This window comes from Pseudophryne corroboree, chromosome 2, assembly GCF_028390025.1.
Source record: "Pseudophryne corroboree isolate aPseCor3 chromosome 2, aPseCor3.hap2, whole genome shotgun sequence".
NCBI lineage: Eukaryota > Metazoa > Chordata > Amphibia > Anura > Myobatrachidae > Pseudophryne > Pseudophryne corroboree.
Genome location: NC_086445.1, coordinates 168,294,645 through 168,318,868, shown reverse-complemented (window position 1 = coordinate 168,318,868; position 24,224 = coordinate 168,294,645). Strand labels below are relative to the sequence as shown.

The 24,224-nt window shown below is 45.8% G+C and overlaps 1 protein-coding gene across 6 annotated transcripts in view; it reads left to right on the top strand.

The window, feature by feature from the left end:
- Window positions 1-24,224, top strand: part of LOC135005911 (G patch domain-containing protein 8-like) — a 238,166-nt gene that overhangs the window by 116,113 nt on the left and 97,829 nt on the right. For 5 of the 6 annotated variants that reach the window (XR_010206446.1, XM_063951978.1, XM_063951976.1 and 2 more), the window contains 6 exons: window positions 6,679-7,127; window positions 9,677-9,705; window positions 11,392-11,471; window positions 15,062-15,121; window positions 15,210-15,380; window positions 18,989-19,011. Coding sequence is in view for 5 of the 6 variants with exons in the window: in XM_063951978.1 (XP_063808048.1) it covers window positions 6,679-7,127; window positions 9,677-9,705; window positions 11,392-11,471; window positions 15,062-15,121; window positions 15,210-15,380; window positions 18,989-19,011 (812 nt within the window). In the remaining variant the exon portion in view is untranslated. The remainder of the gene's footprint in view (window positions 1-6,678; window positions 7,128-9,676; window positions 9,706-11,391; window positions 11,472-15,061; window positions 15,122-15,209; window positions 15,381-18,988; window positions 19,012-24,224) is intronic. The other variant, XM_063951977.1, reaches the window with a different exon arrangement.

Here is a 24,224-nt window from a genome sequence, read left to right as displayed (position 1 = left end):
TAGACCAAAGAAGAAGTTTTGACCACTTGAGATATGGACACTTGATGAACTTTGCCATGGATCCCCAGTTTCCCTAGAATTCTTAAAATTACGCTAGCCCAACATTTTTTGTAAATCTAATGGCATTGACAAAGCTTATTGCTCACGCTTAATGAGCAAAACAGCGCAAAGAAGACGACTTTCAACTGATACCGAACAAAACTTCAACCGACAGATGTACATTAACCTGACATAGAATACCACCGCATTTACCGTAATTATGTCTTTTCTTCATTTCTACAACCCTCAGGTAATGACACACATAGTATAGGGAATACAGGCACAGATATCAGCAATCACATATTCCCCCATTCATGTATCATCAACTAAAATGTGCTCCCCATTTTGTTCAAAATCCGAAAAGAGCTCGGTAAAGTTTGACAGCCCATCCACAGACCTGTACCACGGGATAAGAAGGAATTCAAATGTATACTTCGCAATACCTCGAAGCTTGATTTACAACACGTAGGGCACGATGATACATGACCCCCCAAACATGGACTCATACACACATGCTTCTGCTATCTCACTAGGTCATACCCTCTTCCCACCTACTCCTCTCTCCTCCCTTACCCAACCATGGAAATGAATTAACCCCTGACATATATTTTTCTCCTTTTGAAATGTTTTCAGGAAGTGGCAGTTATTATTGACTGCCAAAGGGTGGACTGTCAAAGTCAGAAAAATATCTCTATGCACACTACCATATTTGCACCTCACACAGGTCCGTGCTGCGCATGCGTACGCTCTCCCGTACGTGCGCATACTCACAGTCGCGGGCACCCGCAGGCGCATGGTATGCGTATTTACGGTAGAGTTTATGTGGTTGTAGCGTGCGACTCAATCATTACATATTTTCACTAATAATGTATTTTGTAGATCATGGTCCCTTTGATAGATTCTGAAAGTTTGGTTAATATAGAATGTTTATGAACAGAGGAATCCCTCTTTGTTTGATACGAAGGGTCAGATAGGAGTAATACAGTGGTGTTTAGTATCCATCGGAAGAATATTTAATTAGAAATATTCCGGTGTTGGTTTGAAGCAGATCAATCGCTCGTGCGAATAGTTATGGACATAAGAAGTTTATGAACATTTACTTTATTTGCACTTTATTACCCATGCGGCGGGAAACCCAGTTTCCCTCCCACCTGAGCAGTTGGAAATAGTCACAGCCCACCTGTATGAATCAACCTATGACCTTTTGTTGTAATGCGAAGCTGAATTCCTGTGTCCAATGAACAATGAGATTGTAGGGACCATTGAATTGTATTGTGTGTGGGGCATAAATAGCAGGCCGACCATATCCAACTTCACTCTCTTCAACGGTTCTCATTGCTGATAATCGGGAGCTGGATATCGAGGCGCATGCGATCGTTCCCCTTGTGCGTAAGTTTTCTCCGTAATCATATTGTCTTACTGTGAGCCATTTCTCTCTCTCCCTCTCTTCTCTTTCTCAAGTATTTTTCCTTGATTAGACTTGTATTGTATTGTATTTCCCGTGTAGTTATCTGGTTAGTTGGTTTATGTTATATTGTAGTGTATCATTTGTACTGTGATTCCTTTTGCAAGTATAATAGTCATAATACACATAATAGGTTTCGGACCCTAAGCCCAGGTATCTGTGTATTCTTTATAGTGTTAAGAATTCTCTGAGCGTCGGTGACGCTCAAACAGCTTTGTAGTTAATCAGGTTACACAAGGTTGCACTTACACTTTGTCTCTACATTAAGGTTTACTGTGTATGTCATTGTTAAGGGTATAGATATAAAGGTTTAACATTGTGAGCGTCTGCATCGCTGGTGATCTCCTCGTGGTCCCGAGCGCCGCTACGCTATAGCGAATCATTACGATAGTCAACAGCCAATAACGTGCCTGCCTGTGATCACTTGGCCGTGAGTGAACGTGACGCCTGAGCGTCTCGATCACGGCTAAGCGATCGATACGCAACTTGCGTACCCTTACGGTACTTCTTACGTAGATAGCGTACAGTGTTCTTAGACCTCATAAAGGGATATATATACGATAAATATTTAGCTTTATCACACTTTACAACACATAGTAGTGTCCCTTATTTATGTTATGACACACATTAGTGCCCCTTATACACAAAGCCCATAGTAGTAGCACCCCAAATACACATAATGCCCACAACAGTAGAGCCACTTATACAATGCCCACAGTAGTAGTGTTCATTATGCAAAGCCCACTGTAGTGGTAGTGCCCACAGTACTAGTGCCCCTTATGTCCACTGGAGTGATGCCCCTTATGAAGTGCGCCCTATGCAATGCCCTCATTTGTAGTGCCCCCAGTGGTAATGCCCCTGTGTAATATGGCCCCCAGTGGTATTGCCCCCAGTAGTAATGCCCCTGTGTAGTATTGCCTCCAGTATTATTGCCCCTGCAGTAGTGCTCTCAATAGTAATTCCCCCAGTAGTATTGCCCCTTGTAGTATTGTCCCCAGTGGTAATGACCCCATGTAGTATTGCCCCTGTGTAGTATTACCCCCTGTAGTAGTGCCCTCAGTAGTATGTCCCCTGTAGTATTGCCCCCAGTGGTAATGCCCCTGTAGTATTACCCCCAGTGGTAATGCCCCCATGTAGTAATGTCCTCCAGTAGTATTGTCCCCTGTAGTATTACCCCCAGTGGTAATGCCCCCATGTAGTAATGACCCCAGTAGTTATACCTCCTGTAGTAGTGCCCTCAGTAGTAATGCCCCCAGTAGCATTACCCCCATGTAGTAATGCCCCCATGTAGTAATGTCCTCCAGTAGTATTGTCCACTGTAGTAATGTTCCCTGTAGTAATGCCCCCTGTAGTATTACCCCCAGTGGTAATGCCCCCATGTAGTAATGACCCCAGTAGTTATACCTCCTGTAGTAGTGCCCTCAGTAGTAATGCCCCCAGTAGCATTACCCCCATGTAGTAATGCCCTCCAGTAGTAATGCCCCCAGTAGTAATGTTCCCTGTAGTATTGCCCCCAGTGTAATGCCCCCATGTAGTATTACCCCCAGTGGTAATGCCCCCATGTAGTAATGCCCTCCAGTAGTTATGCCCCCTGTAGTAGTGTAGCTTGCACACACAAATACAAAAATTAAACACAGTACTAACCTTAAGCCCCGCTCCTGCGTCCTACCGATGCCATCCTTCTGACCACCGGCTCCTCTGAACTATGGGAGAGACGTCATGACATCTCTTCCATAGCGCACAGCACACTGCCAGAGCCGGAAGTCGGAGTTCAGGAGTGAGCTCCTGCCTCCGGCTGCTGGGTGTGGTATAACATATAGACAGTGTCTAGTTAGATTGTCAGTAGATAGACACCACATGTTAGAAGGCCAAAAGGTTGACATGGTCAAAAGGTCGACAGGGTCAAAAGGTTGACATGAAAATGGTTGAAATAAAAAAAAAGGTAGACAATTTTTTTTTGCATTTTTGAGGTTTGTGTGGATAGTTTTGTCATCTGGGAACCCCAATGGTAGAAAGGAATCCCCTCACAGGGCTGCTTTGCTCGCCACGCTTCATGCTCAGGTTTATAACCAAGTCTATGCCGACATGGATAGAGAAGGTATGAAATAGTCCAAATACGTGTAAAATTGTTTAAAAAAACCATGTGTCTACCTTTTTTATGTCGATCATTTTCACATCGACCTTTTGACCCTATCTATCTTTTGACCCTGTTGACATTTTGTACTGTCTACCTTTTCATGTCGACCTTTTGACCCTGTTGACCTAATGTCTGTCTAACATATGAGGCTAGATGTAAAAGGGTGCAATTTTTTTAGGTATCTAAATCGCATGTTTGTAACTTGCGAGTTTTTACTAAAAATCGCAAATGTAATAGGGTGCAAATTTTAAGGTTAAAACGAAATTTCGTATACGATTTCTGCCTATTTTTAGTAAAAGAAACATGCGATTTATAGCAATAAAAACATGCGGTTTTTGGTCATGCTTTTATAACTTAGTCAGGAGCATGCACAAATCAGTGAGATCCATGCATGCTTCTATCTGTAAAAGTAAAGAAAGTGTTAAAAGTTTTACTGTCACGGTGTCTGTGTGTTTATTGTAATATTTATTTTGTTGTAGAACTACAGGTACCAGCGGGCCCGTTAATTCCCCCCATGCTGGTACTTGTGGTTCTCCAAGTACCAGCATGCGGGGTAGGCTTGCTGGGACTTGTAGTTCCACAGCAAAAGCCAATATTATTTTTTAACACTTTCACGGCTATCAGCCCAGCACCCACCGCCAAGGGGTGCTGGGAACAGCCACGGGCTTCTTCCCTGGCCCTTGGGTGCCTGGAGGGGGGGACCCCTTTATTTTAGGGGTCCCCACTCCCCCAGGGAACCCCGGCCAGGGGTGACTAGTTGGGGGGTTTGTGATGCTTTGGCCACAGGGACCTATATAAAAGTGTCCCCTGGCTGCGGCATCACCTCCCTGGCTAGTGGAGGTGGTTTCAAAAATACGGGGAACCCCTACTTCTTTTGTCCCCTGTATTTTTGGAGCCAGGACTGGTCCAAGAGTCCGGTGCTCGTTGTTTAAATAAGGGGAACCCCCAATCAATTTTTCCCCTATATTTTTGCAACCAAGACCGGTTTAAAGAGCCCGGTGCTGATTATGCTTTTGGGGGGGACCTGCATGTTGTGTTTTTTTTTTTTTTTATATTTTAACACTTTCTTTACTTTTACAGACAGAAGCATGCACAAATGTCACTGATCTGTGCATGCTTCTCCAAAAATCACCAGTCTACACCTGGTCTATTATTCTGGCGATTTTTGGAAAGGTTTTGTGTGCAAGTGAAAAAATTGCATCCTATTACATTTGCGATTTTCATTGTTTTCAATGGGAAAACATCTGGATGCAATTTTTCACTTGCGACTTTTGGTATATGTTAAAACTTTTTTTTAAGTAAAATCGCAAGCTATTACATTTGCCAATTTTGGAAAACGTGCAAATTTGTGGTAAAAATCGCATGTTTTCCGAAATCGCCCCCTATTACATTTAGCCTATGGTGTCTACCTATTGACTGTCTAGACACTATCTATCTATCATCCGGATACCCAGGCTGCTGCTTTCGGGAAGGAGCCGGGCGCTTGCTGGTAACAAAATCTCAGCGGGCGCCCAGCATCTCCCTGTGTGCCGGCTGACATTCTGTGTTAGGTGGGCCGGAGGAGGCGGAACTGGTTGCATCTCCAAATAGTACTGATGGAACGCAGTTCCACCCCCTTCCGGCTCACTTTAACCCCTGGGCCATACACTGGGCGGGATGTATTACAATACATTGCCGCCCCTCGCCACCTACCGCAGTGATGCTAATCGCATATGTACTAACATACTGAATGCGATTAACATTGCAATGCGGTGACAGAGACCCCGCAATACCTGTGAGAAGGATTGCAGGGGGTCTCTGTGGGGTCCATCACCTCCCAGCCCCGGGAGGTGACGTTTGCTGGGAGTCCCCAGGCTCCTCCTTCTCTTCCCTGCAGCAGGAAGCAGAAATGGCTGTGCAGCGGGGGAGAAGGAGCTGGGAACCGAGGAGCGGCACCTGGATGCAGATGAGGAGGGGGGGTGGTGGCAGGGGGGGCGGCGCTGGGCGGCAGGTGCGAAAGAAGCCCATAGGCTTCTATAAGGTATCGCCATCAAAAGATGGCGATACTCTTGGCGGCGAAAACCCGGCGGCCGGGTCTTAGTACATATGAAAATGTGGTAAAACCCCTTTTTCCTTTTTGTACATCCCCGCCCAATGTGAGATATCTCACATTGTATAACCACAAAATCTACTGGGCTTCAAGCTTTCAAGTAAAATGTCTGCTGGACTGACAGATTTTATGTGACAGTGTATCCTCAGCATAAGGAACAGTATCCAAGGAACTCCACATAAAATAAAACATCAGCAAGGGGCCATCAGTGGCCAACAACACAAATCTGTGTTTCAATCCAGAGTGCAAGACAAAACAAATGCAGATAAATTGGCTGCAATTTCCAGCCTGATCAACCAATGTGTCACAAATGGTTCTCCTGAAATGCCATACTATAGTCTGGATTTGTGGCAATATGTTTGTTCCTTCGGGAAGCACATTCTACGAAGAGACGGCGTCTACACAGGGTGCACAACTTCTTATGTTCTCCAGGGAAGAGCTGTGTGATGCTGAGCGCATGGCCACATTCTAAACAGACATTTTATATTGCTGAATGAGATGCCTATTATTAATTGTTATTCATGGAATGGACGGAGCAAATTTCTAGGACATTCCCTGCATATCGGATGGCAATAGATTAGTTTTCCTCCTTGCAAAAAAATATCTTTTTATACCTCTTTGGCAAGGTGGAGATCTGATAACGTGTTCATGAATGTGAATAATCTATAATTTCCTCAAATGTTATCTATTATATTATGTATAAGACCTGATATCACAGACAAAGAGGTTCGACTAAGAGCAATGAACATCTTTGTTGAATCTCTGTAAAACGCTGCCAGGTCTAGGGCAGTGAACCAGGCCTTGCCATTCCGACTCCAGCTCCTGATTATTATGTACCTGTAACTTTTTTGGATTTACTGTACCTCTGACATAAAGGTCATAGTTGTCTATGTACTAAGCCTTGGTGATTTTATATATTACATTATTCTTATTTCATATTGTTTGCAGGAGTCATGCAGGATGACAAAAGGAGGCAAGAGCCAGACAGTGACCACACAGCCCTGAGTGAAGAGACAGATAGTGGCCACACAGCCCGTAGGGAAGAGCCAATCAGCGACCACACAGCCCGGAGGGAAGAGCCAGGCAGCGACCACACAGCCCGGAGAGAAGAGCCAGGCAGCGACCACACAGCCCGGAGGGAAGAGCCAGGCAGCGACCACACAGCCCGGAGGGAAGAGCCAGGCAGCGACCACACAGCCCAGAGGGAAGAGCCAGGCAGCGACCACACAGCCCGGAGGGAAGAGCCAGGCAGCGACCACACAGCCCGAAGGGAAGAGCCAGACAGCGACCACACAGCCCGGAGGGAAGAGCCAGGCAGAGACCACACAGCCCGGAGAGAAGAGCCAGGCAGAGACCACACAGACTGTTCTGTCGTTAAGAGTAAAAGAAATAATGCGGTCAGTACTTTGCAAATAATTCATAGTAAGCGCCAGTGATACCAGAGAAGGTTGACACTGGAAAAGAGGTCGACATGGCATTGGTTGACACAAAAATGGTTGACACAGTTTTTTCATTTTTTTTCATTTTTGGGGTTAGTGTGGATAGTTTTACCATTTGGAACCACCATTAGTAGAAACGTGTCCCCTCGCAGGCTCTTCTTCGCTTGATGCGCTTCGGGCGCGGTGTCTCACTCCGCTCTGCTTCACTTGACACAAGGTTACTAACGGTTATGGTTTGTGACATGGATAGTGGAGGATTGAAAGTCCAAAAACATGAAAAAAAAAAACCTCAAAAAGCACGTAGACTATATGTGCACCGACCATTGCCATGTCCACCATTTGAACCTGTTAATCTTTTGTACCTGTCAACCTTTTCCAGTATTAACCTTTCCTATATCGACCATTTGTCCATGTCGACCTTTTGTCAATGTCAGTCTACTGTAATTCAATTTAACCATATGGTGTCGACCTATTGACTGTTGACCTAGACATTGTAGAGATATACTGGGATATTCAATTACCCGCAGTGACTGCGGGTGTAAACTTATCACTGGGGGGGCTATCTAATTAGCCCCGATAAGCCAGTGCAAGCCGCGGCTTATCAGGGATTTTGTTTCACCTGCCTCCGGCAGGCGAAGCAAAATCCCCGATAACAGCCCCGTTTCCATCCAAAAACTAGGCTATTTCACCCGAAAACACACCGGTTTCACTAAACCTGTGTGTTTACAGGTGTAAATGCACTTTTTAACGGATGAGCTAATCGAATAGCCCGACCGCAACACCCGAAGAAGCATCGGAGGTTTTTAATCCTGATGTCTCTTCGGGGCTAATTGAATATCCCTGATAGTCTGGAGCCCATTATTTTTAGGTGGTCCACTCTATAGAGGAAATCTGTGAGAAGGTGCAGTTCTGTGGAGGTGGCTATTTTGGAAGGCATGTCGGCTACAGTAGGTGTGAAATGAACTGTATGGACTTGTATAGTTCATTAATATTAGTTATTGCTGGAATAGAACCTCAATCTAATTCCCTTAATCAGTAGCAAATTGACCTGCTGGTATGTTTTTGGATACTAGGGCACTTGGAGGAAACCCACGCAAGTATGGAGGGAACCTAGAAACTGTACACTGTAATGTCCTGGTCAGAGTGGAATTTATAGCCCCAGAGCTGTGAAATAATGGGGGTAATTCAGATCCGATTGCAGCAGCAAATTTGTTAGCAAATGGGCAAAACCATGTGTACTGCAGGTGGGGCACATATAACATTTGCAGAGAGAGTTAGATTTGGGTGGGTTATATTGTTTCTGTGCAGGGTAAATACAGGCTGCTTTATTTTTACACTGCTGCGATCAGATCTGAATTAGGTCCAATGTTAGCAGGACATACATACTCCAAACAGATACAAAATATTTGATCTAACAGTTGGCTATCAGACCTGGGGCCAAATGTAAATAATACCCTGTAAGTGCAGGACCTGGTGGTATTGCTGTGAGATTCTCATTAGATGGAAATTGGCAATTAGTTTAAAGGCAATACCAGCCTTGTCTTAACTAATTATTCTCTTAATCGTTTAGTATACAGTACATATGGGATAGTTATATTGTTAAGTAGCTCACTCTATAGATAAAAGGCATGATAATGTACATATCTGTAGATGCAACCAATTCAATCAGAAGCTAACTTTCCTACCAGCATCATTTAGCATGGGAAGCACATATACACTCCACACATATTGTGCTATCCATAGGTACCAGCACTGTGAGCCAACAATGCTAGGACATATACGCTACGCACAGATAGCACCAGAAGTGAACCTAAGGCCCCTGCACTGGGATGCAGCAATGCTTGACACTGTCCCACCATACAATCTGGTGAATACAGTTTTTCTGCAGCTTTTCAAAGAGTTCACTTAAACACAGCTACATCTAGGGACACACTAACTAATACAGATGACTGCTAATGAGTTGTAATACAATCCTTTGTCTGACTCCGCTAAACAAACTCACTTCAGATATCCTATATTTGTAATAGATAATAGAGAGCTTTATACAACATAGCCATAGTCTATGCCAGTGGTTCTCAAACTGTGTGCCGTGACACCCTGTGGTGAAGCAGGGCACTTGAAGGGGTGCCTTGGACTGGTGGTCCAGGACCAATTCAAATTATATATGGTCAATGTAACAGTCAAAACCAGTGCTGGTGGCTGCCAATCATAAAATATGTGGACAAACAGAAGCAAATCTTGTCCCTCACCACACAATTGCACCTAAGGATGACATATATAAACACAATTTAAGTTAATTTAATAGTTATTTCTGAATTTCTCAATAAGAATCATTTGGCCTAGGAGTTCCGTGGAATAAATTCGGATACTCTAGGGTGCCGTGATTCAAAAAAGTTTGGGAACCACTGCTCTATGCTAATTCCTTCATATTCCTTGCTGGCTTATGAGACTACTGTGACATGCTTGTCTCACAGAAATAGTAACTATCAATGTGTGTTCATGTTTAGGAAACGCCATGGACATCTGCATCCACTCGGTGAGTTTTACTGATCTAACAAACAGAAATTAATAAATACTACTTTTATACACAGTAACAGAGAGGAATGTTTAATTGACTAATAGAAACATATGGTCCAACCGCAGGTGCAGGGCCATAACTAGGTGTGTGCGGATGGGGCACCGCACATAGCGCTGCAGGGTAGGGAGCGCTGTTGGCGGCACTTGTCAATTATCTGTTTTAATTACTTTCACTTGCAGCTTCCCCCCTTTTTAAAGCCCAGCATCTCCCACCCTGACCCTTTGTGTCGCTAATTCTTATACAGCATTCATGAACTTAACTTGGGATTTCTTTGTTATTCAATCACACTGTCCTTTATTACATTTCAAGTTGCTGACATACCCAGGATTCAAACCCATTGCCTGTGGCATTGCAGTCAGACAATCTATTCATTGAGCTATCAGCCCTTGCATAGAAAGGTCGATAATTCTAAGCTAGACAGTTCTAACTATTTAAAGCTTACCTTGTACCTTGTGAAAAAATTATCAGCATTGCGGCTGAGCAGATTTATGTGGTGTGTGGCTGCACACTACATAGATCTGTTCAATTGCAATGCTGATTATGTTTTTGCAAAGTACCAGTACCTTCGTATAGTGGGGATCATTCCGAGTTGATCGCTTGCTAGCTATTTTTTGCAGTGTTACGAACAGATAGTCACCGCCTATAGGGGAGTGTAAGCGTGCGATTGCATGTGCAGCCGAGCACTACAAAAAAGTTTTGTGCAGTTTCTGAGTAGCTCAGAACTTACTCAGCCGCTGCGATCACTTCAGCCGGTCAGGTCCCAGAATTAACGTCAGACACCCGCCCTGCAAATGCTTGGACACGCCTGCCTTGTTCCAAACACTCCCAGAAAACGGTCAGTTGACACCCACAAACGCCCTCTTCCTGTCAATCTCCTTGCGATCAGCTGTGCGAATGGATACTTAGTTAAATCCATCGCTCAGCAACGATCCGCTTTGTACCCGTACATCACGCCTGCGCATTGCGATGCATACGCATGCGCAGTTCTGACCTGATCGCAGCGCAGCGAAAAATCACAGTATATAATAATCTGCTCCAAGATGGAGCCTTACGTGCAGCCTCCACAAAGCAATTCAGGAATAGAGGAAGAGTCCCAATAACGTGAGAGGTTGGCTCTGGCTGTGGGATTTGGCACTCTGCTGGCGCCTGTAGTTTGCAAATCTCCCGTCGTCTGACACCGTGCTGCACGCACCGGTGAATGGTCTTTCTCCTCGCGGCTCCAAATGAACTTAAAATCGACATGGCTAAATCCACTGTGGAGGTCCAATAACGTTCTTACTGACGCATTTCGCTCCTTTTAAAGGTGATTTTTCAAAGAGAGTGGATTATTATAAACTGTGCTGTCGCGATCCGGTCTGAATTATCCTATATATATATATAGCACCACTCAACTATCCAGGCCACTTATCCACCTTCCATGCTAACGTGACCAATTATTTACATATAGCTGGACATTTTATCCAGCCAGTAAAGCTGGAGGAAGGGATGGAGGTGGGGTAGAGCCGGGATGGTGTCCCGGTACTGATGGTAGAGCGGTAATGGCAGAGGTGGGACAGAGGATGGGGGTTGGAGGATGGAGGTGGAATGTGGGCAAAACACAGACATGTAGTGTACTAATAATGAAATATCAATTTCCTTCTGCAGACAATGGATTATTACAAGTGATTCTGATAATGATGTTTTGATGCTAGTCACTTCTGATGACTCTACAAACACTGTAAAAGGTAAGTGTTTATTGGTAGCTCAATATGGATTGTTAATGTAAATTCTTCAAAATATGTATATACCAGACATTATAATCTCTTGTTATTAAGCCTTGTGCGTGCTCAATATTTTTTTTAAATATGCATTATTCCACTTTCTATCCAGGAGGAGGCAGATAGAGAGGAGGATAGGGAACATGACAGGAGTAGGCAGATAGAGAGGAGGATAGGGAACATGACAGGAGTAGGCAGAGAGAGGAGGATAGGGAACATGACAGGAGTAGGCAGAGAGAGGAGGATAGGGAACATGACAGGAGTAGGCAGAGAGAGGAGGATAGGGAACATGACAGGAGTAGGCAGAGAGAGGAGGATATGGAGCGTGACAGGAGGAGGCAGAGAGAGGAGGATAGGGAGGCAGACAGGAGGATGCAGAGAGAGGAGTATGGGGAGGCAGACAGGAGGATGCAGAGAGAGGAGAATAGGAAGTTAGACAGGAGGAGGCAGAGAGTGGAGGTTAGGGAGGGTGACAGGAGGAGGAAGAGAGGAGGATATGGTGGGATACAAGAGAAGGCAGAGAGAGAAGGATAGGGAAGGTGACCGGAGGAGAGAGAGAGAGAGGAGGATATGGAGCGTGACAGGAGGAGGCAGAGAGAGGAGGATAGGGCGGGAGGGAGGAATCTGAGAGGAGGATAGGGAAGGAGACAGGAGGAGGCAGAGAGTGGAGTATAAGGGAGCTGACACTAGGAGGCAGAGACAGGAGGATAGGGGGTGACAGGAGGAGGATAGGGAGGTTGATAGGAGGGGGCAGACAGAGGAGATTAGGGAGGAGGCTGAGACTGATGAGCCTATGCAGGTGGAGGAGCGGAGTCCCAGTAAGATGATGACAGGTTTGTTAAGTCTGGACGCAATGTCTGTTTTTCCTTTGATGAAAATGTGGTCTTAGTCACTTATTTAGTTTTTGGTAGGCTTGCAGCAAGAACAACAGGTAGGTGCAAAGGCTAGATGTTGAAGGCTGCAATAGATGCAGTAAATACTATGGGACAATTGAAAGGAAGTCCATTAAGCGGTTATCTGATATTAAGCAGAGCCTTAAGCCCAAAATGGCAAAAGAAAGGAGGGATGTAGGGCAAACTGGAGGAGGCTCGCCCTTTTACCAGGACTACCTGCAGGGCCGGCTCCAGGCCTACTAGCACCCTGTGCGAGAAAATGTAAAAGCTCCCCCTCCCATACTCTCTCCTGGAAAGGTGGGCGTGGCCTCCTGAAAAAGTGGGCGGGGTCTCACAACTTCATATTATCACACTACAAATAAATAAATATATTTTCACACCCCCTCTATGCACACAATTAGCAGCATTACACATAACAGCTACAGTAGTGTTCCTTACACACAATGTCTCCAGTATAGTGCCAGCTACACATAATGTCTACAGTAGTGCAGTGCCAGCTACACATGACATGCCCCGCAGCAGTGCCAGCTACACATGACATGCCCCCAGCAGTGCCAGCTACACATGACATGCCCCCAGCAGTGCCAGCTACACATGACATGCCCCCCAGCAGTGCCAGATAGACATGATATACCCCCCAGCAGTGCCAGATAGACAGGACATGCCCTGCTGCAGTGCCAGCTACACATGATATGCCCCCCAGCAGTGCCAGCTACACATGATAGTGTTCACTCTAGGATTTTTTTAGGGCAGGGGTGCTGATCACGGGGAGGGCACATTTTGCATTTGGGAGGGCACATATTTAAGTTAGAAGGGCAAAATTATGTACATACTGTAATGCTTGTTGCTCCGTTCAAAATCATGGACCTCAAAAATTTAGGGGCGTTGCTTCGTGGGGAAGGGGCGCGACCACATAATAGTGGCAATTCGCATTACACCACACAGTAGTGCAGCTAATACACATTGCACCAGGTAGAACCTCCTATACACTTTGCGACAGGCAGAGCACGTTAAGACACTTTGCACCAGGCAGAGCACGTTAAGACACTTTGCACCAGGCAGAGCACGTTAGACACTTTGCGCCAGGCAGAGCACGTTAGGCACTTTGCGCCAGGTGTTGCACTGAGACATGGGAACACTACATGATATGCCCCCCAGCCGTGCCAGCTAGACACGACATGCCCCCCAGCAGTGCCAAATGCACATGACATGCCCCCCCAGCAGTGCCAAATGCACATGACATGCCCCCCCAGCAGTGCCAAATGCACATGACATGCCCCCCCAGCAGTGCCAAATGCACATGACATGCCCCCCCAGCAGTGCCAAATGCACATGACATGCCCCCCCAGCAGTGCCAAATGCACATGACATGCCCCCCCAGCAGTGCCAAATGCACATGACATGCCCCCCCCAGCAGTGCCAGATACATAAATGCCCCCCACAGTGCCAGATACATAAATGCCCCCCACAGTGCCAGATACATAAATGCCCCCCCACAGTGCCAGATATGCCCCCACAGTCCTAGATAGATAAATGCCCCCACAGTGCCAGATAAATGCCCCCACAGTGCCAGATACATTAATGCCCGATCACAGTGCCAGATAAATGCCGCCACAGTGCCAGATACATCAATGCCCCCCCCAGTGCCAGATATGCCCCCACAGACCCAGATAGATACATGACCCCACAGTGCCAGAAATGCCCCCACAGTGCCAGATACATTAATGCCCCCACACAGTGCACAGATAAATGCCCCCCACAGTGCCAGATAAATGCCCCCCACAGTGCCAGATAAATGTCCCCCACAGTGCCAGATACATTAATGCCCCCCCCCCCCAGTGCAAGATATGCCCCCACAGTCCCAGATAGATACATGACCCCACAGTGCCAGAAATGCCCCCACAGTGCCAGATACATTAATGCCCCCTCACAGTGCCAGATAAATGAATGCCCCCCACAGTGCCAGATAAATGAATGCCCCCCACAGTGCCAGATAAATGAATGCCCCCCACAGTGCCTGATAAATGAATGCCCCCCACAGTGCCAGATAAATGAATGCCCCCCACAGTGCCAGATAAATGCCCCCCACAGTGCCACATATGCCCCCAGTACCTGCCGTGCCGAGGGAGGGGGAGTGCTGCTGTGCGAGCCGCTGTCTGACACAGAACTGTGCGGCGCCGGTGTCTGACATCAGACGCCGGCGCCGCATAGCGCACAGAGCTCACTAACAAGCGGGAGGACAGCAGGGGAGATCAGGGCCGGCTCCAGGCTCCGACATGGCGGCGCCAGCGCGCGGCGCCCTTTAAGGGTGGCGCCCTGCGCGGCCGCTCGAGTCGAACATGCCTCGAGCCGGCCCTGACTACCTGGAATATGAGGAGCCACTCGGGAATATAATGCCTACTGAGCTCATAACTGGGTTGAATGTCCACAACACGGATGACCCACCATGCCCTACACAGCATGGTGAGTAATATGTGAAAAACATACTGTACATACACCATTAAAAAATATATGTTACACATTAATAACTTTTCTAACACATACATAAATGACTACATGCTGTCAGATTACATACATTAGTCAATTAATTTTGAGTAACTGTATGCTATGTTTGATTAAAAAAAAATAATCAATCTTAAAAAACCCCATAATGTTTATTTTCAGCAGTGTCTGGGAGATGCCCTCCTGAAAGCCAATCATTAAATCAGGAAGAGCCAAAGCCAGGTATTTAAAAAAAGAAAACATTTTGTTATGACCCATGTTGATGACACAAGGTTATATTTTTTTTTCTATCTTTAAAAATGCAATAAAGGGACTTCAGGAACACAGAGACTGCAGCCTGCACTGCGACAGCAGTCGACAACGACACATCAGCCGACACAGAGACAGGCGCCCTATATCACGCTGGCAGCTGCCTCTGTAGGAAGTGATGGTGAGATGCAGTTTGAGACAGATGTGGAATCAACTCTTGTCGAGGCATCTGGTAAGGGAGCAACATCCTGTAAAGTAAAAAAATAATGAAATGTTATTTATGGAGAGTATACATATATTTTGAGCACAATTAATCACTTTTCTTTTTAACATAGAGGGATGAAGGATTTTTTTTAAAACATCACCTACTACTTTTTAAAAAAAAAATATAACTTACAACAATGAGGTCATCAGTGTTTTTTGTTATGGTAATAAAGCTTTATTTTTTTCAAGGGTTTAATAGATCTTTCCCTAATTTTCACCATCAAATGTGTAGAATTAGTAAAGCTTTAAAAACATACAAGTGTTGTTGTTGCCCATAGCAACCAAACAGAATATGTCTATACAAACACAACACACAAATTCTGGCTATAATCTTAATGGTTGCTATGGACAACCGCACCTTCTATATAGAAACGTAAACATAGAAACATAGAATTTGATGGCAGATAAGAACCGTTTGCCCGTCTAGTCTGCCCTGATCTCACTGTTTGGGGACAATAATAGAAACAAGAAAACCCACCTGTGGATGATGAGCAAACGTTCACTCTACACTTAATGCCAGTCTCAACACCACTGGAAGATGTGGCTGAATCAGCAGCACAAGGAAGGCCACACACATTGGCGTTTCTATAATGGGGGCAATGTGTGTGGTGCATACGGGCCCCTGGGTCCAGGGGGTCCCACACCGCACCCATTTACCTTACCGGAGTCCAGCGGCGGGCACAGCGATTGTGGCGGAAATCGCCACCAAAATGGCTGCCCCGCATGCGCAGTAGCCAAATTGGTCTCCAGATCATGGCGGGCGCCGTGTTTCCGGAGACCTGCGCATGCACAGTAGACTCTGGCACAATTCCTCCGGGTGGGCCCCCTCCTCTGTAGAGACGCCCCTGGTGACACACACCTACAGCACCTGCATGAGAAAGTAATTCAGATATTATTTCAGCTATTAGTTCTTTTCAACAAACTAAGGTTGATTTTTGTAGAGACACAAAGATGTCAAAACAGGCACTAAAATCTACATTTACAAACAATCTCAGATTCTTTACATAGTCTTAATAACGGGATTTGCCGGCATACGTAATACCGATGTCGGGATCCTGATGTTTGAGAAGCTGACAGGGGTGAGTAAGGGGTGTTCCCCCCTCTCCCCAACCCCCAAATTCTCCCTACCTGCAGACTAACCCTAACCTTCCCCCTTGTTGCCTAACTCTAACCACCCCCAGTAGGAGCCTAAACCTAACCCCCTGTCTCCCCAGCCTAACCGTAGCCCTCCAATGGGGGGTGCCTATCCCTAACCCTCCTAGCCACAGTCTAACCCTAAAACCTTAACCCCCCCGGGATGCAGCATAACCCTAAACCTGCCCCCGCAGTCTAAACCTAACCCCCCCCCCCCCCCCCCCCCCCACACACACACACACACACACACACACACACACACACACACACACACACACACACACACACTCACACTGCTCACCTGACTAGTCATGCGGTCTGTCCTCGTTCGTGATGGTGTACCCATTCTGGATGCCGGTGTCGGCATTCAGAATAGGGTCAGTATTCCGGCGTCCATATTCTGACTTTCGGGATACCGACAGCCGGGATCCTGATTGCATCCTTTAATAATAACTGTAGCCGGGTGGCTACAGGTATTGAGGCACAGACAGTAGCCGTAAATAATATGGAAAACAAAAGAAAAGTACTCTCCTGGTTGGAGTACTCGCCTACCATAAAAAACAGATCTGTATAAAATGTAACTTTTAATGATGATAAATATAAAATGCAGTCTCACTCTCAATGAGAGAACATACAAAACACACACAGATGCACACAATGTACAAATATAGTACTGAAAAGTACTAGTTATAAAATAAAACCTGGGACCAAATTTAAGGTCTCACTTGCTGACAAAATGCAATACCAGGTTTATACACAGTTGGAAAGCTTATAGACCCACGGCGTGTGACTGCTGGGTATTACGGTATTGCTAGAAGGTAATCAACACCAAACAAAGGTGGTCATTCCAATTTGTTCGCTAGCTGCATTCATTCGCTGTGCAGCGATGAGGCCAAAAAATGGCACTTCTGCGCATGCTTATGCGGCGCAACTCGCGACGTACTATTACAACGAACGATGTCGTTTCACACAGGGTCTAGCGAAGCTTTTCAATCACACTGGTGGCCGCAGAGTGATTGACATGAAGTGGGCGTTTCTGGGTGTCAACTGACCGTTTTCAGGGAGTGTTCGGAAAAACGCTGGCGTGGCATAAAAAACGCAGGCGTGGCTGGGCGAACGCAGGGTGTGTTTGTGATGTCAAAACAGGAACTGAATAGTCTGAAGTGATCGCAAGCGCTGAGTAGGTTTTGAGCTACTCCGAAACTGCACAAAAAAAAATTGTAGCCGCTCTGCGATCCTTTCGTTCGCACTTCTGCTAAGCTAAAATACACTCCCAGTGGGCGGCGGCATAGCGTTTGCATGGCTGCTTAAAACTGCTAGCGAGCGATCAACTCGGAATGACCACCAAAGTTATTTGGGTAGTAATCCAACATCAGTATTTCAGTGCCATGATAACATATTAATTATCATGGTATTTCAAGAAAGTAATCAGCACTACACAGACTTATTTAGGGCAGTAATCCAGCATCAATGTTTAAATACAGTAATAATTATACTGGATTGTCCCAATAGAGTGATCCAGCCCCAGAATAAATGGTGTTTAAAAGACAGGTATTGGTTGGCACAACTAATAATCACAGTATAAGAATACAAGTAGCAGATATTGTTGTAATATCTATTTATTTGAGTTATTTCTGGTCAATTTTGAGTCGGTTCTCATACAGGCTGTTAGTAAATTAGGGGTTTGTCTAGAAGTCTGTGTTATAGAAACAGTGGTCTATTTAAGTCTAAAGTCAGATTGCAGCCTATTTGAAATCGATTTTTGTAGATTTTGAAAATCGGGACTTTAAATTCCCGATTTTCAAAATCGACAAAAAATCGCCTAAACATCAAAACCGACTCTTAGTAAATTTACCCCTAGATCGCAGTCCAATCCAAAATATGCTATTCACAGCTGAGACCCGCCACTAGCCAAATTTTAACAACTATGGGACACATTGAAAACAACATAGTCCAGCATATCACTGTAACACTGTTGAGTGCTTGTCCTTGTTGAGTCCATGCCCCAAGGGATCCAGTATGAAAAACCATCTGATGGGCTGTCAGTATAGCGACAGCGGCACCCCGTCTGCAGAAATCATGGCAGCGAGGCCGCTCACCACGTTTCAGGCACGGTGGCGAGCTTTGCTCACCATAGGTTCTATTCCCACTCAGTTGATGGCATGGAACCACCAACTGAGTGGGTATTCCAGGTGGGCGTCTGGATTCCGTCCGCCAGTATAATGTTGGCTCTCGGGATTCCGGTGTTGGTATCCTGAATGCTGGGATCCTGATAGCTGGCATTTTAACGGAATCCCATCCCAAGGTGTTCTGCAATGACAAAGGGAAATCAACTTGTAGTTAGTTGTGCCTAGTAAAGTTGTCAATCATTTTATGCTGTAATGAGTAATATTGCTGTTCTACAATGTGTGTAAAACCTGTCAACTTCTAATTTATCTTTAGAAGAGTCACCTGAACAATTAAAAGTAAGTAAACAGTCAAAATGATCTTATTATGTATGCACATGCAATGTTATACTGTACATATGTTGCAAATAACTGTGAGCATATCATCTTCAGGGACTGCTGTTCTCCGGGACTGCGGCTGATTTCTCTCCAATATCGGCTGCAAACCCTGTGGATACATACAGTAATCCTCGGAAGCATACAGTTTTTGGAGGATATATTGTATTTTTTCCTATGATACATCTTGCCCTGTGTGATTAGTTCCCAGATTACATGTATTATTGGACCAACTGTTCCTTACTTTACCTCTAGGTAATAACATTGACTGTGGCAGAGCAATTAGGACTATAAATACTGTACATGAACCACGAGAATTCTTTATAGATATCTTGGTCAATCCCTAATGCTGGGTATACACGCTACAATTATCTGACTGATCCACCCAATATTGAAGGATCACCCAGATAATTGTTGCGTGTATGCGGGTGACCAATCCGAAAATATCGGTTGGGCATGCTGTATTGTCCAGCACATCCGTCTGATGCAATATTTTCCAAGCTGAAAGTCGGCCCCATTGGGCAGTGTATGCCCTACTGTGGCCAACCAACAGACATTTGTGTACCAGGATAAGGCAATTGTGAGTCTAGTGGTCATAGGAAAGTGGATGGAAAAATGATACACACTTGTATTGAATTTGCAGGCTTTTGTGATGTACAGTATACCTGGAAACAACATAGATCAGTGATGGCTAACCTTGACACTCCAGCTGTTGTTGAACTACACAGCCCAGCATGCCCTACTACAGTTTTGCTATTTGGCCATGCTAAAACTGATGCAGGGCATGCTAGGATGTGTAGTTCAACAACAGCTGGAGTGTCAAGGTTAGCCATTACTGACATAGATCAAGATAAATCATCAGACTTTTTTTTTTTCTAGCTCTGTGACATTGAATCTAACAGACTCTTAGGATTTCCCACCTAAAGAATACCTTTGTTGCAATCCAAATTTGATCCGATTGTCCATTTGAGTGTCATCGTTCCCACACTGCAAGCCACGCATTGGTAATTACATCATTACATGCATCCAGAAAGTATTCACAGCTTCTTCCATTTACGGATGATGGAGGCCACTGTGCTCATTGGGACCTTCAAAGCAGCAAATATTTTTCTGTACCCTTCCCCAGGTTTGTGCCTCGAGAAAATCCTGTCTCAGAGGTCTACAGACAATTCCTTTGACTTCATGCTTGGTTTGTGCTCAGACATGCACTGTCAAGTGTTTGGGACCTTATATAGACAGGTGTATGCCTTTCCAAATCATATCCAGTCAACTGAACTTACCACAATTAAGTTGTAGGAACATCTGTAGGACTGTGGGAACAAGATGTGCCTGAGCTAAATTTTGAGCTTCATGGCAAAGGCTGTGAATACTTATGTACATGTGATTTCTTCATTTTTTATAAATTTGCAAAAATCCCAAAAAAACTTTTTTCACGTTGTCATTATGGGGTATTGTGTGTAGAATTTTGAAGGAAAAATGAATTTATTGCATTTTGGAATAAGCCTGTAACATAACAAAATGTGGAAAAAGTGAAGCGCTGTGAATAGTTTCCGGATGCACTGTATGGTAACACCCTTTTCATCCTCTTAGGGGAGGTTTCCTATTTCCTACCTGCAGAATACCTACAGTATGTTAAATTTCATCTTCCTAACATACCGGGAAGAGAATTAGTGAGTGAGTCAGTAAGTGAGTCAGTGAGGGCTTTTACATCTTTGTAGTTTATTAAATTCTACACACTAGAGGTGCAATCCAAATTTTGATCCGACTGTCGGAAAGCAAAGAACCATTCAATTGACAACATAAAACAAACTGCAGGCTACTTGCTGGGTGGGATGTATTAACCCATGATGGAACATTATGTCACATACTACATACTAATCGCATATAACATATGCAATTAGAATCGCAAAGGACAGCTCTCCCGATAAGAGCTGTGCTTTGAGATCTTTCGCTGGCACCCCAGCAGCTGTCCAAGAGTCTCAGACAGTGCAGTCTGCGGGCTGGTAGCAGAGAGTCAGGCCTACGTGTGTATGGGCTCCTCATCATCATGTTTGGGCACCTTCTCCACTGCAGCTGGAAGGTGAGATTGGGGATCTGAGCACCAGGGGAGCGGGCACAGGCCTCAGCGGGGTGGGCTCTGTTGGGAGATGTGGGAAGAAGCCCATAGGCTTCTATAGGGCATTACCCTCCACACCGAAGCCCAGCTCTGTTGGGCTTTGTTCATATGGAAATGAGGTAAAAGCCCTGTAAACTGGGTTTTTTGCTGCATTTTCCCTTTAGTACATCCAGCCCTCTGTTTCACTTAGTGGGTTTGTGAGGCGTTTAAGTGGAGGAGAAAATTGTAGTAAAGTAGTAGGAGACAGACACATTGGTGTCCCTTACGTAGGTGACATCCAGTGCTGTAAAGCAGTGAAGAGGGTGTGGCTTCACAGGGGGTGTGTGGCTTAGCATCCCAACCTCGTTTCTGTCACCCTCTGGGGGTCTGTGAGATGCAGGCTGCCCCCGGGGACTGCTGTGGCTGCAATGCCGGCTTGTAGACTGTGACAGGAGCCGGGGACTACACGTAATGTTACCATGCAGCACCCGGCTCCTGTCACTGAGCAGGAGCCGGCATTTTGCCGAGGGTTGACACTTCGGTGTGGCCCACACCCCCGTAGTGACACCACTGGAAAGACATATGGTTAGATGCATCATCGCTTCAAGAGTGATAAAATGTAGAAATGAAAAGTGCCACCCAGTCAGGTCCTAACTGCCATGTCACAGGCTGTATTTGAGAAATGGCAGTTAGGAGCTGATTGGCTGACACTTTTCCTTCCTCCATTTTATCACTTTCCAAGCGATGATGCATCTGGCCCATAAAGTGGTTGCTGATAGCACAATTGGATGATTTTCCTGTCAATCTTGCCTATTTCAGCAATCACACGTGTCTGAACCTGGTCATTTTTGGGGGGGCAAGTTTGCCCAGTTTCTCTGTGGTGGTTTTAAAAGCCAGCGCTTGATATATCAGGGGTTTCTATGCTGTTCTATGCATGGCTTAAAATGTCAGTGGTACATCAATATTCTATTTCTCTAACGTCCTAGTGGATGCTGGGACTCCGTCAGGACCATGGGGAATAGCGGGCTCCGCAGGAGACAGGGCACATCTAAATAAAGCTTTTAGGATCACATGGTGCGTACTGGCTCCTCCCCCTATGACCCTCCTCCAAGCCTCAGTTAGGTTTTTGTGCCCGTCCGAGAAGGGTGCAATCTAGGTGGCTCTCCTAAAGAGCTGCTTAGACAAAGTTTTTTTAGGTTTAAATCTCAGTGAATCCTGCTGGCAACAGGATCACTGCATCGAGGGACTTAGGGGAGAGATTTCCAACTCACCTGCGTGCAGGATGGATTGGAGTCTTAGGCTACTGGACACTTAGCTCCAGAGGGAGTCGGAACACAGGTCATCCTGGGGTTCGTCCCGGAGCCGCGCCGCCGACCCCCCTTACAGACGCTGAAGATCGGAGGTCCGGAAAGCAGGCGGCAGAAGACTCCTCAGTCTTCATGAAGGTAGCGCACAGCACTGCAGCTGTGCGCCATTGTTGCTACACGTCTCACTGATTCAGTCACGGAGGGTGCAGGGCGCTGCTGGGGGCGCCCTGGGCAGCAATATTAAATACCTTTAGTGGCGAAAAATACATCACATATAGCCATTAAGGCTATATGTATGTATTTAACCCAGGCCAGTTTTCTTAAAACCCGGGAGAAAAGCCCGCCGAAAAAGGGGCGGAGCTTATTCTCCTCAGCACTCAGCGCCATTTTCCTGCTCAGCTCCGCTGGTGAGGAAGGCTCCCAGGATTCTCCCCTGCACTGCACTACAGAAACAGGGTAACAAAGAGAAGGGGGGCATAATTTGGCGATATTGATATATTAAAAGCGCCTATATCAAAAACAACACCTTCTAGGGTTGTTTATATACATTTATAGCGCTTTTGGTGTGTGCTGGCAAACTCTCCCTCTGTCTCCCCAAAGGGCTAAGAGGGTCCTGTCTTCGATTAGAGCATTCCCTGTGTGGCTGCTGTGTGTCGGTACGTGTGTGTCGACATGTATGAGGACGATGTTGGTGTGGAGGCAGAGCAATTGCCGGTAATGGTGATGTCACCCCCTAGGGAGTAGACACCGGAATGGATGGCTTTAGTTATGGAATTACGTGATAATGTTAGCACATTACAAAAGTCAGTTGACGAAATGAGACGGCCGGAAAACCAGTTAGTACCGGCTCAGGCGTCTCAGACACCGTCAGGGGCTGTAAAACGTCCCTTACCTCAGTCAGTCGACACGGGTACCGACACAGATGAATCTAGTGTCGACGGTGAAGAAACAAACGTATTTTCCAATAGGGCCACACGTTATATGATCACGGCAATGAAGGAGGCTTTGCAGATCTCTGATACTGCTGGTACCTCAAAAAGGGGTATTATGTGGGGGGTGAAAAAACTACCTGTAGCTTTTCCAGAATCAGAGGAATTGAATGACGTGTGTGATGAATAGAAAACTGCTAATTTCCAAGAAGTTATTGGCATTATACCCTTTCCCACCAGAGGTTAGGGCGCGCTGGGAAACACCCCCTAGGGTGGATAAGGCGCTCACACGTTTATCAAAGCAAGTGGCGTTGCCGTCTCCTGATACGGCCGCCCTCAAGGATCCAGCAGATAGGAGGCTGGAAACTACACTGAAGAGTATATACACACATACTGGTGTTATACTGCGACCGGCAATAGCCTCAGCCTGGATGTGCAGTGCTGGGGTAGTGTGGTTGGATTCCCTGACTGAAAATATTGATACCCTGGATAGGGACAGTATTTTATTGACTCTAGAGCAATTAAAGGATGCGTTTCTTTATATGCGAGATGCTCAGAGGGATATTTGTACTCTAGCATCAAGGGTAAGCGCGATGTCCATATCTGCCAGAAGAAGTTTATGGACGCGACAGTGGTCAGGTGATGCGGATTCCAAAAGGCATATGGAAGTATTGCCATATAAAGGAGAGGAATTATTTGGGGTCGGTCTTTCGGACCTGGTGGCCACGGCAACTGCCGGCAAATCCACTTTTTTACCTCAGACCCCCTCCCAACAGAAAAAGACACCGTCTTTTCAGCCGCAGTCCTTTCGCTCCTATAAAAACAAGCGACCAAAAGGACAGTCTT